Below are 18,315 nucleotides of genomic sequence, written 5' to 3'. Positions count from 1 at the left end.
GATCTTTGAATAAATACCTGTATATCCTGTCTGTATTAGATACACATTTATAAACACACACACTTACTTTTATGTACACATTTTAATTAAGCACTTAGCTTAATTAAGTACTTTCAACAAGTAACTCTGTGCTTTGTTTTTTCCTCTGGTGCTTATTCTAGTCACCTTATCCTGACTGCTTCTTCTGCAAAACATGCCTTTTTTGTTTTTAAACACACTCATTTGCTTAGTTTGATCTTATTATACACCTTTTAAAACCAAATTTGCAATATTTTTTTATGAATTAAAATGAATTTTCTTTCAATACTTTAATTTTCTACTTCTGGCCACTTCTCTTCCCAGATTAGTCTTGATCACTACCTGCATAATAGTGCTTATGAAAATAAACATCTGATGTTTCCTTCTTTATAGATTTGGCAATGCTTTGGTCTAGACCAGAATTTCATTGCTTGATTAAAAAAAAAAAAACATAATCCTGAACATTACTTATCTTCAACATTTTAAAGACTATAGTTTCTGATGAATTAAACATCTTTGAAATTGTACACTCACACTTTATTTTTTTAATTTCAAAAGGCACTTCAGTTTTCTTCTAAATGCTGCAAAATTATATGCTACAATCTATTGCATTCCATTTACAGAAGAGGTAAGATATTCTTCAAACCCTAACAAGTGATAGATATAATTAGAATTAGAAGACCTAGCCTAATTGCATCATCAGAACGTGTTTTATAAGAATCATTCTTTGATATAAACTTTTAATTTTGTTGTAGTGTTGCCATTTCTAATATAGCAGAAGCTAAACACCTCACTGCAGCATTACTAAGTAGAAGAGAGTTGAATTTTTCTTTCTGAATTTAAGTAGTGAAACAAATATTTGTAAAAGAAATCATCTTTATTTTTAAAATATTTGTGACCTACAAACTTTAACTATTATAGTTACTTTGAAAACCCAGAGTGACCTATATCATAACAAATTTTAAATATTCCTTAGTGGTTCTCTTTATTAACATTTGTTTGGCTTATTTTGTGAAATTAACCTATGTGCATCTCCGTTCCGTTCCGTTCCGTCGCTCAGTCGTGTCCGACTCTTTGCGACCCCGTGGACTGTAGCCTACCAGGTTTCTCTGTCCATGGGATTCTCCAGGCAAGAATACTGGAGTGGGTTACCGTTTCCTTCTCCAGGGGATCTTCCCGACCCAGGGATCGAACCCGGGTCTCCCACATTGGAGGCAGACGCTTTAACCTCTGAGCCACCAGGGAACCTGAAAATGCTCTCCCATATTAACATTTCTAACTTTTATCATTTATACATTTTTTTCTTAGACATTGCCTTCATTGACCAATATATAAAGGATCTAATGCAGTTGTTTTTGTTTTTTTTATTTGAAAGGGAGGTCTGCATTAGTGAATCTTCATCCTCAAATGCATGATAGAGCTAAATAAATTGTTATACTTTTAGGTACTAGGCTGAATGAGAGAACATCAGCCAGATTCATAACTAGCACTGGCTCTTTTGAATCTACATAAAAATGTAGATTAATCCCTTTTGGGGTTAAAACACAGTAAAATATACCATAAATGTCTGGTAAAGATAGTGGTATCCAGTTAGTTATCCTTCTTGTGAAAAAAGTGGTAATTTGTAGGTTTGTCTCAGTTTTTCCTAAGCAGATTCTTAATAATAAAAACATATATAGCTTTAAATTCATCTAAGTTTATCTTGAATCATGTAAATATTTTCCAGCTTCTGAAGATATGAATTCCATTTACTTATTTATTCATTTATTTATTGAATCAGAGTGTGTTGAGTAAAACTTTCTGCAGGGAACTTTGTAAAACATTGAAGAGATAGTTCCTGATCTCAGGGCACTCTGTGTGATACTCACAAGCAGTCCTAAAACTAACTTTTTAAGAATTTGTGGAAAGACTAAGATTTCAGTCAACTAATATGTTGACTATTAAGTACTTTTTTACATGTACCACCCCCACCTCCCAGCCTTTATGGATGATATTTCTATAGAAATAAAAGTAAATGTTACAAACAGATGTGGTCTAAACAATTATAAATTACTCAGATATTTTAGCATGTTAAAGTACCATTTTTTGGTTGTTTTTAGCTTTAGAATTCAGAATTTTAAGAATATGCTGATAAAAATTACTGTTTTAAAAATCAGGACTTATCAGCAGATACCCTGTTGAATATTCTTTCTGAAGTAAAGATTCAGGAATTCAAACCGTCTGACAAGGTATGTGTTCAAGTTCATTCATTCAGCAAATAGTCATTGAACTACTTCTTGTGTCAACTTTCATTCTAAACCTGGAAAAGCCCATAATGAGCAAAATTCTTGTTCTTGTAGGAGTTACATTCTAAGGGACCAAAGATGGACTATTTTTTTAAAAGTGCCAATAATTATGTAATATTGCATTATGGGCAGAAGAGCTAATAAGAAAAGGCAAAGCAGGGAAAACCAAGATGATGGAGCTGGTGTCATTTTATGTGACCTAAAAGAAGACAGCTTCTCTGATACGGTTATGTCTGAACAGAAGCCTGAAGGAAATGAGTAGAGAGCCATGCTATTATCTGGTGAAAAAGCAGTGCGAACAGCAGAGCAAGAAGATGAGAGAAAAGCCTTCAAAGAGTTTGAAGGCCGGAATTTTTCTGGAGGAGACTATGCAAGAGAAGAGTGGTAGACAGTGAGACTGGAGAGGTAGTGAGGGTTATGATAAGTACTTTATGTTTTATTATGCAATAAGCCAGTTGAAGATTTAAAACACAGGGTACAATCTGACATATTTAGAAGAAGGACCTTGGCGGTTGTTAAAGAAGGATTATATGGGACATGAGAGAGGAAGCAAAATAAGCTATTAGGATATTATAGGCAAGAGATGATGGTGATTTGAATGAAGTAGGGGAAGTTTTACAAGGTTGAATTTTGTGTATATTTTGCTGTAGCCCTGACAGGATTTATAAGGAATTGTTTTGAGTATGAGAGGGGGAAAAAAGATTGTTGTTTTCTTAGTTGAAGAAAAAAAACATTAATAACTCTGAGTGATGGGGAAAAGATAGAGTATGTTTGAGCAGAGCAAAAAAAGAAAGATATGAATAATTGCCATGGGGTAAGTGAGAAATTAGAAAATGTTGTATAATTTTGAGACAATACTTGCTGCTGCTGCTAAGTCACTTCAGTCGTGTCCGACTCTGTGTGACCCCATAGACGGTAGCCGACCAGGCTCCGCTGTCCCTGGGATTCTCCAGGCAAGAACGCTGGAGTGGGTTGCCATTTCCTTCTCCAATGTGTGAAAGTGAAAAGTGAAGTCGCTCAGTCGTGTCCGACCCTTAGCGACCCCACGGACTGCAGCCTACCAGGCTCCTCCATCCACGGGATTTTCTAGGCAAGAGTATTGGAGTGGCTTGCCATTGCCTTCTCCAGAGACAATACTTAGGATCCACTTAATGTTAGTTCCAATAATGTATTCCACCAAATGAGTCTGGAGAAAAGGCAATTTAGCTGCTTGGATGCTAGGATTTTAATAAGGGTTGGAATTTTGCCAGGCAAATATGTTGGAAGGAGAGAGAGTCAGGGAGTATTAATAAAGGTGGAACATGAAATTTACCCAAGGTGGTAAATAGGAAAGTTTGAAATACTAAATTTTTTTTTCAGTTCATCATATCCCTTTTTGTATGCACTCTAAAAACAATAAATAAACCACAAAACCCTTAACAGTGACAATAAACTGTAAACCCTTAACAATAAACAGAACCCTTCTGTTCCCCTTATCCTTCAACTATACTGGAAAATGTGGAGTAATGACTGCCTCCATGCAAAATGCAAGTAGGAAATGGTTTTGCAGTCTTCCATTCTGCATTTTTATTTTAGAGAAAAGGAAACTTGTAGGTAGTTCATTTTGTACAAGTAAATGGACTTTCTGAATGAAATACTTGTGACTTATAATCACAGAAGTACAGAAAGGAAAAACAAAATTCCTTTATAAAAATTCCAAGCCCATGTTTGTAATGGACAAAACTGCTAGACAGCCACCAAGGAAATATGCATCAATAACTTTGCAGGTCTTTACTGCTCTTCAGTGTTTTCTAGTTTGAATTGCTTCTTTCTGTATTGAAGTTTAGGGGTAATATATTATCCTGAGCGAACAAGCCACAGTTTTAACAGGACTTACTAGCTTAAAACTCCTTGAAGCAGCTTCCCCAAAGCTTCAGGGTCTGGCACTCCTAGTTAACAGATGCCACAGCCAAAAATATCAACTACACATTCTGGCAAATACAAATTACTGCTTCCTTGACTCCTTAATATTTCTCAAATACTTATAATAATATTTAATATGTAAAATATGAGTTGGATGTGTTTTTTTTTTAAGTAGTAGTATTTTAGTAATGATGTAGCTAGTTTCTTGGTTTGAGAATATCAAATTACCAACATCTGCTGGATCATTGAAAAAGCAAGGGAGTTCCAGAAAAACATCTACTTTTGTTTTATTGACTTCACCAAAGCCTTTGACTGTGTGGATCACAACAAACTGGAAAAATCTTAGAGAGATGGGAATACTAGACCACCTGACCTGCTTCCTGAGAAATATATGTAGGTCAAGAAGCAACAGTTAGAACTAGACATGGAACAACAGACTGCTTCCAAATCAGGAAAGGAGTGTGTCAAGGCTGTATATTGTCACCCTGCATATTAACTTATATGCAGAGTACATCATGCGAAATACCAGGCTGGATGAAGCACAAGCTGGAATCAGGATTGCCAGGAGAAATATCATAACCTCAGATACACAGATGACACACCCTTATGGCAGAAAGTGAAGAACTAAAGAGCCACTTGATGAAAGAGAAGAGTGAAAAAGTTGGCTTAAAGCTCAACATTAAGAAAACTAAGATCATGACATCTGGTCCCATCACTTCATGGCAAGTAGATGGGGAAACAATGGAAACAATGACAGAATTTATTTTGGGGGGCTCCAAAATCACTGCAGATGGTGACTGCAGCCATGAAATTAAAAGACTCTTGCTTCTTGGAAGAAAAGTTATTACCAACCTAGACAGCATATTAAAAAGCAGAGACATTACTTTGCCAACAAAGGTCCATCTAATCAAGCTATGGTTTTTCCAGTACTCATGTATGAATGTGAGAGTTGGACTATAAAGAAAGCTGAGTGCCAAAGACTTGAAGCTTTTGAACTGTGGTGTTGGAGAAGACTCTTGAGAGTCCTTTGGACTGCAGGAAGGAAGATGCAACTTGTCAATCCTAAAGGAAATCAGTCCTGAATATTCATTGAAAGGATTGATGCTGAGGCTGAAATTCCAATACTTTGACCACCTGATGCGAAGAACTGACTGACTGGAAAAGACCCTGATGCTGGAAAAGATTGAAGGCAGGAGGAGAAGGGGACGACAGGATGAGATGGTTGGATGGCATCACGAACTGATGGACATGAGTTTGGGTAGGCCTCAGGGAGGCCTGGCATGCTGCAGTCCATGGGATCATAAAGAGTCGGACATGATTGAGCGACTGAACTGAACTGATCTGAACTTCTTTGACCTCGTGTTTAATAAGTAATTTCTTAAAGATAAATTACATTTTTGTGCTGTCCTAAGCATGCAGCTATAAGAAGAAATACATGTTCTTTGGGATAGAACTTGTCAGCATTCAATAAATATTTTACGCACCCATATTCTATGATTTGTGGATTTCTTCAATTTCTTTGAGACACAAAAGAACTTTGCACTAGTTAGAGATACATAATTTGTTTTGAAGTTGATTTTTCAGAACTGCAAGCTATTGATTAATATTAACTTTATTTTAGTGTGGAATTTTTAAAGAAATTTGTATGAACTCAGATCTTATATTCAGTATTTTCAACTTAGGCAGACTTATTTTAGATATATTGAGATTATCTCAGATAAAAACTCCTGTTCTCATAGAGTTTATATGTCACTGTGAGGCAGTAGATAATAAATATGTAAATAATATAAGATTATTTACCAATATAAGGTATAAAATACTTTGGACCATAATGGTTAATAATCTAATTAAACTAGATAGAATGTTTGCTCTTTATGACTTGTTTGATAAAAGCTGATATGTTAATTAACTTATGTGTAAGAGGTGATATCGTTAATGAATACATGTACATATATTTAAAGGTTGTTCAAACAGATGAAACTGCAAGGAAACCGGACCATGTTCCTGTGAGCAGTGAAGATGAGAGGAATGCTGTTTTCCAACTAGAAAAGGCTATTTCATCTAATGAAGCTACCACAAGTAAGGGGAAATCCTTATAAAACTATTTTGAGCTAAAAATATTTTATTTTCACTAAGCTCTACACTCAGAAGGTTGTGAAATTAAATAATAACAGCCGTAATAATAATGATATTACTTGATTTCATGATCATATGAAAGTCACTGTTCATCTTGAACTATAACTAAATTCACCAGTTTGCTTCACCATTTCCTTACCCTTAAAGGCTGATACGTAAGTCTGCTTTGTTTTTGTTGTTCTGATTCTTTTAATCCTTGAGATTCTGTTATGTCATTGCTTTATAACTTACTGCTAGCATAATGAATGAAAAATTGAGTCCTTGTGGAGACTAACCCTGCGTGTGTGTGTGCGTGCTTAGTTGCTCAGTCCTGTCCAACTCTTTGCAACGCCATGGACTGAAGCCCGCCATGCTCCTCTGTCCATGGAGATTCTCCAGGCAAGAATACTGGAGTGGGTTGCCATGCCCTGCTGCAGGGGATGTCCTAACCCAGGGATCGGACCCAGCTCTTGTGCATTGCAGGCAAATGCTTTACTGGCTGAGATACCAGAGAAGCCAGACTAAACCCGAGACCCTGTTAAATCACTTTAGGATAAAAAAAATTATAGACAGATTTCTTCTTGGCTTCCATAATTATACACAGGCATGAGAGTCCCTTGGAATGCAAAGAGATCCAACCAGTCCATTGGTTGGATCAATCCTGGGTGTTCATTGGAAGGACTGATGCTAAAGCTGAAACTTCAGTACTTTGGCCACCTCATGCAACGAGTTGACTCACTGGAAAAGAGTCTGATGCTAGGAGGGATTAGGGGTGGGAGGAGACGGGGACGACAGAGAATGAGATGGCTGGGTGGCGTCACCGACTCTATGGACATGAGTTTGAGTGAACTCCGGGAGTTGGTGATGGACAGGGAGGCCTAGCGTGCTGTGATTCATGGGGTCACAAAGAGTCGGACACGACTGAGCAACTGAACTGAATATAAATCTGACCTTTGTACACCCTTGCCTACATGATCTTAAATATAGGAAACTGAACTTTTAATTACTGAAAAACAGATCTGTACTAGCTTATGTTTTGAGACCTCCTCAGCATCCTTAACTACATAAATCAGCAGTTTCCAAACTTTGGGGATTTTACATAAAAGCCAGTAAAAATTCAAGAAAAAAGCCTAGATGAGCCAACTATTTAGGGCGTCCCTGGTGGGCTCAGACAGTAAAAGAATCTCCCTGCAATGTGGGAGACCCAGGTTCAATCCCTGTGTTGGGAAATTACCCTAGAGAAGAGAATGGCAACCCACTCCAGTGTTCTTGCCTGAAGAAACCCATGGACAGAGTCTGCGAGCTACAGTTCATGGGGTTGCAAAGAGCCGGAAACAACTGTGTGATTTACAGCCAACTATTTATTTTGCAAGTAAACAGTTGATATCCTAAGTTAATAATTAGAATTCTAGAAAAAGCTTATTACCATTTCTTACATTTTATTTCATCACAGATCAAGCTATACCGTCTGCAGAATGATTTGGGGAACCACAAATTAATCTAAAAAACTTCCCTCAAAATACTTGTTTTTATTTGACCGGTTGACTCTATTCTTAGTTATCAGAGGTAAAATATTTTAGAGTAGTACTTAGGGAATCGGTTTTTGAACAGTACCCAGTGTTGACTTTTTTATTGTAAACTGCTTAATAGTAAATGTTCATGGCTTTATTTTTTTTTCCACTTTATTTTTTTTTTGGAGGCTAATTACTATGCAGTATTGTATTGGTTTTGTCATACATTGACATGAATCCACCACGGCTTTATTTTTATATTTTTTAGAAAAGTTTTTTAATATCAAAATTTCTCTAATTTGGTGGTATTAAAGCCATCATTTTCATGTCCTTCAATAACTTCAATTCTCTGACTCTTCTTTCTTTTTTTGGTATTTTTCAGTTACTTATAAAGCTAAACAAAAAAAAAGGATTCTTCAACAGTAGTGAGCCCACATTGTTTTTTACTTAGTAAAGCCTTTATTACTTACTAGCATACTTTGTTTTTCTGGTTGTTATCATCAGGTGACCTTCAGATGGCAGTGCTTTCATTTGAAAAAGATGATGATCATAATGGACACATAGATTTCATCACAGCTGCATCAAATCTTCGTGCCAAAATGTATAGTATTGAACCCGCTGACCGTTTGAAAACAAAGCGCATAGCAGGTAGAATTATACCTGCTATCGCGACATCTACTGCTGCAGTTTCTGGCTTGGTGAGATTATTTTTCTGTGAAAATGTTGCTGCATCATTGGTTCTTTCCTGTCTTCCCTATTATACCACCCCTAAATCATTCATTCGGAGATCTTAGAGAAGGAAGGATACTTATTGACCTTATAAAATTGTAAGGTATTTCTGAAAATACAGTAATCTTGTGTTTTGAACTTTTACAGATAATGCAGACATTTATTAAAATAAGCTCCATTGAGTTAAGAGTATAATTTTTCTTAAAAGCAATAATCCTCTTAATCATCTTTGTATCCTCCATACAATCCATGTGCTTTATTTTTCCTGAATAAAATGAACTATCCTAGACTTAACACTTTGATAATATTAGATTTTAGTTCTTTGCCTTAAAAAAATGCTGTTCTCAATAGTGATTTGGATTTCTTTCGAGTTAGTCTTTCCTTAGCAACTCCTTAACAATTTAGAATCTTTAGGACCATGCTAGTTATTTTACTATACTGTAGAGTTACTCGTCGGAGAAGGCAATGGCAAGCCACTCCAGTACTATTGCCTAGAAAATCCCATGGATGGAGAAGCCTGGTAGGCTGCAGTCCGTGGGGTCGCTAAGGGTCGGACACGACTGAGCGACTTCACTTTCACTTTTCACTTTCACACGTTGGAGAAGGAAATGGCAACCCACTCCAGTGTTCTTGCCTGGAGAATCCCAGGGATGGGGGAGCCTGGTGGGCTTCTGTCTATGGGGTCACACAGTCGGACACGACTGAAGTGACTTAGCAGTAGCAGCAGCAGAGTTACTCGTAGAAGCTATGTAGTTATTGTTCCTATTATTAAATGATTTCAGACAGCTATATTTCTTGAATGCTGGTGTCTGCTTTCAAAGTAGAAAGATTTCATGGTCAGATTAATTAGACTTACAGATTTTTCTTTATTACTCTAGTCTAATAACTACTTTTATTCTCTACACAGAAATGCTTGAGAAGAATTCATAAAAATTATATAAGTGCAATTAAAGTCATAGTTAGTTTTAGGCTATTTATATAATCAGATCACCTTCTTTTACCTAGGTTGCATTGGAGATGATCAAAGTAGCTGGTGACTATCCATTTGAAGCTTACAAAAATTGTTTCCTTAACTTAGCCATTCCAATCATAGTGTTTACAGAGACATCTGAAGTAAGAAAAACTGAAATCAGGTATGCATGAAGGTCTGCTTCTCTTGCATAATGAGAGTGAAATAGGTTTTTTTTACTTTTTAAAAGGAAAAATAATAGCTTTATCTCTCCTTTTCCTCTCTACACATACATATCTTTTCTATCACTTCAGGGTCATAACATCATCTTCATGTAGCACTTTTTTTCCTTTTTATTTTTAATTATATAATTGACATGCAACATTAATTTAGTTTCAGGTATACAACACAATGATTCAACACCTGTATATGTTGTGAAATGATTACCACAATAAGTTCAGTCACCATCCATTATCAAACATAGTTACAGAATTTTTCTTATGATGAGAACATTCAGGATTTATTCACTCAGCAATTTTCAAATATGCAATACAGTAGTATTTATTAACTATAGTCACTGTGCTGCACATTATGTATATATCCATGACTTACCTTAAAACCAGAAGATTGTACCTTTTGATTACCTTTATCCATTTCTCTCACCCTCACCACCTGCTTCTGTTTCTATGAGCTTGTGGGTTTTTTTGGTTTTTGTCTAGTTAGTTGATTGAGTTTTCTGGGGAAGAGAGATGGATTGTCTGTTTTAAATTCCACATATACATGAGGTAATAAAGTATCTGTCTTTCTCTGTCAGACTTATTTTGTATAATGTCTTCAAGGTCCATCTCTATTTTTGCAGATGGCAGGATTTCATTCTTTTTACGGCTGAATAATACTTCATTGTATATGACACCACACTTTTTTTATGCATTCCTCAAAAATGGACGCTTAGATTGATTCCATATCTTGTCTATTATATAAACAATGCTTCAGTGAACATGGGAGTACGGATACCTTTTCAAGTTAGTGTTGGCATCTTCTTTGGATAAATACCCAGAAGTGGATTTGCTAGATCATATGGTATTTCTGTTTTTATTTTTTTTTAAGAACCTAAATACTGCATTCCGTAGTGGCTGTATCATTTTACATTCCCACTAGAAATGTACAAGAGGTTGAATTGCTTCACATCCTTGCCAGTATTTGTTACCTTTTGTTTTTTTTATGATAACCATCCTGACAGTTGTGTGATGATACCTCAGTGTGGCTTTGATTTGTATTTCTCCGATAGTAATAATGAGTATCTTTTTATCTACCTATTGGCCATCTGTATGTTTGCTCTGGAAAATTGTTCAGGTCATTTGCCCATTTTGTTATTGGATTGTATGCATTTTTTGCTGTTGAGTTGTCTGAGTTTGTTATATATTTTGTGTATTAAATCCTTATCAGATACATGACTTGCAAATATTTTCTCCCACTTAGTAGGTTGCCTTTTCATTTTGTTGATTTTTTTTTTCTGTGTGGATTTTGAGTTTGATACAGTCCCACTTGTTTATTTTTTATTTTGTTGCCTTTACTTTTGCTGTCAAATCAAAAAGTCATCACCAAAACCTAGTGTCAAGGAGCTTACCACCTAAGGTTTCTTCTAGGAATTATATGGTTTTAGGTCTTAATTCAGGTGTTCGATTCATTCTGATAATCGAGATAATTTTTGTGTATGGTGGAAGATAGGAGTCCAGTTTCATTCTTATGCATCTGGCATGAAGCATTGCTGACTAAACTAGCCATAGTATAGTCAGCACAGTATTAATTTGCCACACTATTCAGCATTGTACTTTTTTATGGTTTTATCTATGTCTGCCTGACTTGGATGACTTAGAAGCCACCCCTAGTGTCTGACTAATGGATAATGAGAATAAGCATCTAGTTCCAAAAGCTGTATGACAAAGCAGAACAATTCCCTGGGACTTTCATTTTTTACAGTTTAAAATGTTAACAGCAAAAAATTTGAAAATTACTATTGTGGCAAGAGTGTGAGAAAGCTTTACTCTCGTACATTATTGATGAGAATATAAAATAATATAACCCATATTAAAACATATACAGCACTATATTTCAAACTTGCATAAACGGTTTCACTCATCTCAAATGATATATGTATAGGATGTTCATTCTGGCATTGTTTATCATAGCCAAAGATTAGAACAACCCAAGTGTCCAATGGTAGGAGACTGAAACATCCACACAGTGAAACTCATGCAGCTATTGAGAAACCGAACTCCGTTGTTAAGACATACTGGTTTATAATGAGACATTGGAAAGATAACAAGGTACTGATAAAAATGGTTACCTATGTAGTGTACTGGGGAAGTAAGATTTTGGAATATTTTAAGTTATATTTTCATTTTTTTTACTCCTACGTTAATATCTAGTTAAATCACAAATAGTGGATTTCTGGGGTTTTTTATTATTACTCAAGGGAAGAAAATGTGATGTTTCTGTTCTGAATATTTTTCTACAACAGAAATGGAATATCATTTACAATTTGGGACAGATGGACTATACATGGAAAAGAAGATTTCACCCTCTTGGATTTCATAAATGCAGTCAAAGTGAGACAATTATTCATTAGTTGCTTTGAGTCTGTTAGTTTTTATGCATGATCTCATTAGTGTTCAGTCATGTCTGACTTTTAGAGGTTTTTATAAATATTATTTATCAGAAATTTGCTCTCTTTTTACTGGTTGTAAAACATTGTCACATAACATTTGGATGGAGCTTTGATTGTTTCTCTTTTTGGTATTCATTTTTAGGAGAAGTATGGAATTGAGCCAACAATGGTGGTACAGGGAGTCAAAATGCTCTATGTTCCTATAATGCCTGGTCATGCAAAAAGATTGAAGTTAACGTAAGTATCAAACATTGTATGCAAGATATTCTCAGAAATTGAAATATAAGTTGGATGTACACTAGAAAATTAAGTATAGAGATTATTGAAGTTCAGATAAAAGTACATGATTTACTCACTGGAAAAGAGTCTGATGCTGGGAGGGATTGGGGGTGGGAGGGGATGGGGACGACAGAGAATGAGATGGCTGGATGGCATCACCGACTCGATGGGCATGAGTTTGAGTGAACTCCGGGAGTTGGTGATGGACAGGGAGGTCTGGCGTGCTGTGATTCATGGGGTCGCAAAGAGTCGGACTCGACTGAGCGACTGAACTGAACTGAATGACAGAAATAAAGACAGTGAATGTACCAAGCTCTGCAGGCTACCTTCCAAGTGAGATTTATAGAATTATACTATTCTTGTGAATTTATTATAGTTCTGAGTCAGCTTTGAAACTAATGGGCTTAAAAACCTGATTTGATCAATATACTAAGTAAAAGCAGATCCACCTCTTATGTGCAAGCACTGAGGATTAGGCTGGTGAGACTGAAGTATTTAAAAAAATGCCAATTGTTATTGTCATTCATTTATTCAACACATTTTTTCAAAGAGTGCCTGCTCTATCCCAGGTACTTTTGTGAGCATTAGGGATAAAGCAGTGAGTGAAGCAAAGTCCCTACCCTTCTTGAGGAGTTTGCATAACTATTAGACATGAATATCAGATGGTGGTAAGTGCTATGGAAAAATAAAGCAGAATAAAGGTGTGTTAAATTGCTACAGCGTATTGGTATGTTGGATAATCTTGGTAATTCCTCTGCCTGTCATATTTTGATTTGATAAGCTGACATTTGAGCAGAGATAAAAAGGAAGAGGGAGCAAAAATCAGCCAGTCTTTACAGTGGTCTCTAAGGCCCTAACGGAGAAGGCAATGGCACCCCACTCTAGTACTCTTGCCTGGAAAATCCCATGGACAGAGGAGCCTGGTGGGCTTCGGTCCATGGGGTCGCTAAGAGTCGGACACGACTGAGCAACTTCACTTTCACTTTCATGCGTTGGAGAAGAAAATGGCAACCCACTCCAGTGTTCTTGCCTGGAGAACCCCAGGGACAGCAGAGCCTGGTGGGCTGCCGTCTGTGGGGTCGCACAGAGTCAGATACGACTGAAGCGACTTAGCAGCAGCAGCAAGGCCCTAAAGTATCTGGTTCCCACTTACTCCTCTGAGTTCCTTTCATACTTCTCTGTCCTTGCTCACAATATTCCAGTTATAGTGAACTCCTTACTTTTCCTTGAACATTCCAGTCTCCAGCATGGGACCTTTGCTCTAGTTTTTCCCTTTGCTTACAACTCTTTCTGAGATGGCCATCTGACTAACTCTCACCTCTGGTCTTTGCACTTCCTAAAGAAGCCCCTGTGAACCTCATCTAATACTATATCCTGTCCACTTTCCCAGCCTAGCACTCCTAATCCCCTTTATTCTGCTCTACTTGTTCCCTTTCTCATAACATGTCACTAATAGTCACTATATTATCGTCTCCCCCCACTAATAATATAAGCTTCATTCACAAAAGCAGGAATCTGTATTTCCCATCTATATATTCATTTTTTAAAAACATTGCTTACATTTTGGGTTTTTTTGGTATGGGGTTTTTTTGGGGGGGGTGTTTTTTAATAAATGGTCTGTATTCTTTATCATTACCAACAGAGGTAAAAACTGTTAGGTAAATCATTCATTCCTTTCCTTAATTATACGAAAGCAGATGAATTACTACATTTAAAAGTAAATTTAAACAAGATCAGATTCGTTGGACAACATAATCATTGAATCACTCTTTCATTTTACAGACTTTACCAAATTATTTGTCCTTGCTTATTTTTCTTAGAATGCATAAACTTGTGAAACCTTCTGCTGAAAAGAAGTATGTGGATCTTACTGTGTCATTTGCTCCAGATGCTGATGGAGACGAAGATTTACCTGGACCTCCAGTAAGATACTACTTTAGTCATGCCACTGATGAACAGAAGTTGTCTTAAATTTAAGACTACTTGATTTTGGAAAGAATGCACTTAATTCAGGAACTAAAAAAGTCATCTCAAAATGCTATGGATTTCTCTTTGATAAAGCCTTAATTTAAGGGAACCATCAGTAAAAAAGGAAAGTACAGTAAAGAATTGTAAAGCATTTTGAAGCATAGTATATATACTTGTGTAGTGCTTCTTATGTGGATGTGATCACAAGCAACTTTGAACTGGAATGCCACTTTATAATGCCTACCAAAAAATTGTGTATTAACTTCTTTGGATGAAACGAAGAAAAAATTACATATCCAAGACTAGAAGAAATAAAACATCAAGAAATTGAAAGTTACAAATGTAATTATCCAAAACGCTTAATCTCATTTTCTAAACTGTTGTTGTTGTTGTTTAGTATTTGAGGCCCACTTTTTCTCTTCAAATAGTATTTGGCTCCCTGCACCTCTCAAAATTAGGCTTTGAATTTAACATCAATGGAGGGGGGGATAGTAGCAGTGGATAAAGAGTAGACATTTAGAACTGTACAAATGTTACCTCTGCTCATTTTACCAGAGTTTGCTATATCACTGTCTCTCCAAAATCAGGATCTTTGTTGACAGCATCAGTGTCGTAAGTCATGATGACAGGTGTTAACCGGAACTAAATGTTAACGATACTGTATGAACTCTTGACAGCCCTCTTAGAGAATCCACGAATGCAAACAGATAAATATGGTTGGTCATTTGATTCATCAGTATACCTTCTAATGTGGCTATTTTATTTATTTGGAACTCTAAACCTAACTGTCATAGTATATAAGACTAAAAGGTTTTGTAAATGGAGTGTCCTTAGAAGTAGATGAAGAGTAGAAATTAAAAAATTATCACTAGTTGAGTCTTGATTTTTTTTTTCTTCCATAGAACAAATGGACAGAAAAAAATTTTTTTTTTATTTTAAAGGGAAATGTATTATTTAATTCCACATTCCCAGAAAGGGAGTTGACAAAGATAAAAATTTATTTTTTTAGATCTTTATTGATAGAAACTTTCTGTTTTCTGCTAGGAGCTATTGCAGATATTCATAGAAATGTTTTCATTAAAATAACATAAAGTATACTTAACACTGTAAACTGAGTGAAAACAGCAAGTGTTTCTTTTACTTCCAATGCTATCATGTGTCCTAAAACAATTGGCATTTCGTACCACAGAATGTCATTTCCTTCCAGCTGCTTTTCCTCTGTTTTTCTGTTCAGACCATTAATAAGTACTTTGATAAATTAAAAACTAGATTCACATCAGTATTAGCCCAATTTGATACCTTTTTCTATTCCCTCCTTAGGTTTCCTTTTATTCCACCTGTATATAGTTTACTCAGCCAGGTATATTGTTTCATTCTTTGGTAAAAGCATCATCCAATTGGGAAAATATATTTGGGAATGGAGGCTGAGTTTGTATGATTAAAGGGTAATCTGCATTGGAGGCAAGGATAAGTGGACAGGATGAGTCTAAAGGAACTGACTACCTTTAAAATAAGCAATTTTGGTTCATCATATCCTTCCCTCTCACTTCATGTATATTGCAAACACAGTGCTTAAAGTTAATATTATTCAGGACTATCAAAGCTCTATGGCTTGGAACATTAAAGGGCAGCAGTAATAAAAGAACTTTACATCTCTTCAGAAGTAAATTTAGAACAGAACCTGGCTATCAGTTCTTATTTCTGGAGATCAGTGCTTTAGCAGATATAAACAAAATCAACAAAGAGTAAGTTCATTTTATGATTAAATGTGAAACCATTTTGTCATTGCTTTTTTTTCCCTGTGGGTAGCAATATTGCCATTTATTTCTTCTATTTCGTTCTGCTAAACTGGAAAGCCAGCATGAATTTAATGACTTTTTTTTTTCATTGTCTGTTTTATTTCTGTACCATGAGATTGAAATACCAGGTGCAAAAATTAATGATTTGATTTTGTACAGTACCACTGAGTGATTTTTTACTTATTGAAAATAAATCAAGAAATTTGACATTATATTTGTAACTCCTGTTCTGAAGTTGACTCTGGAGATTCCAGTTTTACTATGCATTTTGAGTAGTATTGCTTTAGTGTTTCCTAGTTTTCAAGTTGTGCAGTCATGGAGATACAGCACTCACTGGATGTGGAGGGACATTACTTCCAAGTGCTTTTGGCTCCTGGAAATTCTGTTAAAACAATTGAGGGGGAAGATCTGGTAAATCCCAGACTGTTGGTCGGGGATTACTAAAGCCCATTTATTACTTTTTAGAGTTCAGAGCAGTATGTTACTAATTTATAAGTTCCTCTAAATTGTCCCAAAGGTAGAACTTGGATATTGATGTTATCTTTATTTTGTGTGTGTGTGTAATATGTGTGTGTGTAATTTTCTGTGTGTGTCACTGATGGCACCAGTGACAAGGCATAAAAAAATGTCAGCAGTTTAGAATTCACTATTTTATAATTGTAAAGTGAGATCTTGAGGGGGGAGAAAAATCTCTTTACCTAATACCTTTCAACTGCAGTAAATATTATCAGAAATTTCATTATGATTGTAAATACATAGCCATTTAGTATACAGTCATTAGGTATTGCTTTAACTATTTTACTTCTAACAAATTCAAAACATATATCAGAAAGTCGCAGTGTCCCAGTACGTAACCAGTCGATAATTTGTTTTCTTGCCATGTCTTAGCTTTCTTTATTTAAGAAATATATATGTATTTATATATATACACATTTGTGTGTATATACATATTAAAAAGAGTACATAAAATACAAATACACAATTTTGGGAATAATTTTAAAGTAACTAGTTGTATAACAAGCTCTCAAATCAATACAACATTGACAGCAGCCCAGAAACTCCCCTTATAGTCCCTTCCTAATCACAACCAGCTTCCCCACACATACCCTCGCAATTGGCACTATTCTACCTTTTGTGATAACTGTGTCTTTGTTTTTACTTATAATGTTACCTCCAATGTTTGTACCTAAACAATACTGTTTACTTTTGATGGTTTTTTAATTTTATGTAAATAGAATTATACTATATTTTCCTTCAAGATGGGATTCTTCTTTCATTCAACATAGGATTCATCCATGTTGTTGCTTATAACAACTTCATTTATCATCATTGATGTATAGTTTACCTTTGCAGTAATGTAACACTTTATTCATTCTGTTGACTGTGAATGGGGGGAAGGGGGATCACAGTTGCACAGTGAACATTATTTTATGTGTGAAAGTCTCTCAGTCATGTCTGACTCTTTGCGACCCCATGGACTGTAGCCTGCCAGGCTCCTATGTCCTTGGAATTACCCAGGCAAGAATACTGGAGTGGGTAGCCATTCCCTTCTCCAGGGTATCTTCCTAATCCAGGGTTCGGACCCAGGTCTCCTGCCTTGTAGGTGGATTCTTTACCATCTGAGCCACTAGGGAAGCCCAAGAATACTGGAGTGGGTAGCCTGTCCCTTTGCCTAGTGCAACTAGCTATATATGCGTAGGAATGGTCCTTGATTGTAGGATATTTACATCTTAAATTTTATGAGATTAAAACAAAATTTTCCCTGAGCAACAGAGATGTCTTGCTTTTCCACTTTGCTCACCTCTGGTGTTAACAGGTTTATGTTTTTGTTTTTAAATTTTGCTAATCTTTTGGATGTGCAATTATATCTCATTGAAGTTTTACTCTGCATTTCCCTAGTTGCTTGTGAAATTGAGTACATTTTTATATGTTTGCTGGCCACTCTTTCTTTTTTGTGAAGTGACTTTTAAATTCTTTTGCCCTTTTTTTGCTTGTGTTGGCAGATTTTTTCTTCTTTGATTCATTAAAGAGCATTATAAATCCTGTTCTTAGTTGGCTCAGTTCAGTTCGGTCGCTCAGTTGTGTCCGACTC

General features: G+C 35.8%; 1 protein-coding gene across 1 annotated transcript in view; it reads left to right on the top strand.

The window, feature by feature from the left end:
* UBA6 (ubiquitin like modifier activating enzyme 6) overlaps positions 1 to 16,435 on the top strand; it is a 90,926-nt gene extending 74,491 nt beyond the window's left edge. The window contains exons 26-33 of the mRNA XM_055434028.2: positions 577 to 646; positions 2,175 to 2,246; positions 6,167 to 6,284; positions 8,336 to 8,529; positions 9,566 to 9,693; positions 12,031 to 12,118; positions 12,320 to 12,414; positions 14,277 to 16,435. Of these exons, the coding sequence (XP_055290003.2) occupies positions 577 to 646; positions 2,175 to 2,246; positions 6,167 to 6,284; positions 8,336 to 8,529; positions 9,566 to 9,693; positions 12,031 to 12,118; positions 12,320 to 12,414; positions 14,277 to 14,427 (916 nt within the window). The 3' untranslated portion in view covers positions 14,428 to 16,435. The remainder of the gene's footprint in view (positions 1 to 576; positions 647 to 2,174; positions 2,247 to 6,166; positions 6,285 to 8,335; positions 8,530 to 9,565; positions 9,694 to 12,030; positions 12,119 to 12,319; positions 12,415 to 14,276) is intronic.
* Positions 16,436 to 18,315: the final 1,880 nt, after the last annotated feature.

Source organism: Moschus berezovskii, chromosome 5 (genome assembly GCF_049115385.1).
Source record: "Moschus berezovskii isolate FMDL1 chromosome 5, NW_MosBer_1.0, whole genome shotgun sequence".
NCBI classification, from domain to species: Eukaryota; Metazoa; Chordata; class Mammalia; order Artiodactyla; family Moschidae; genus Moschus; species Moschus berezovskii.
This window is presented reverse-complemented; position numbering and strand designations above follow the sequence as displayed.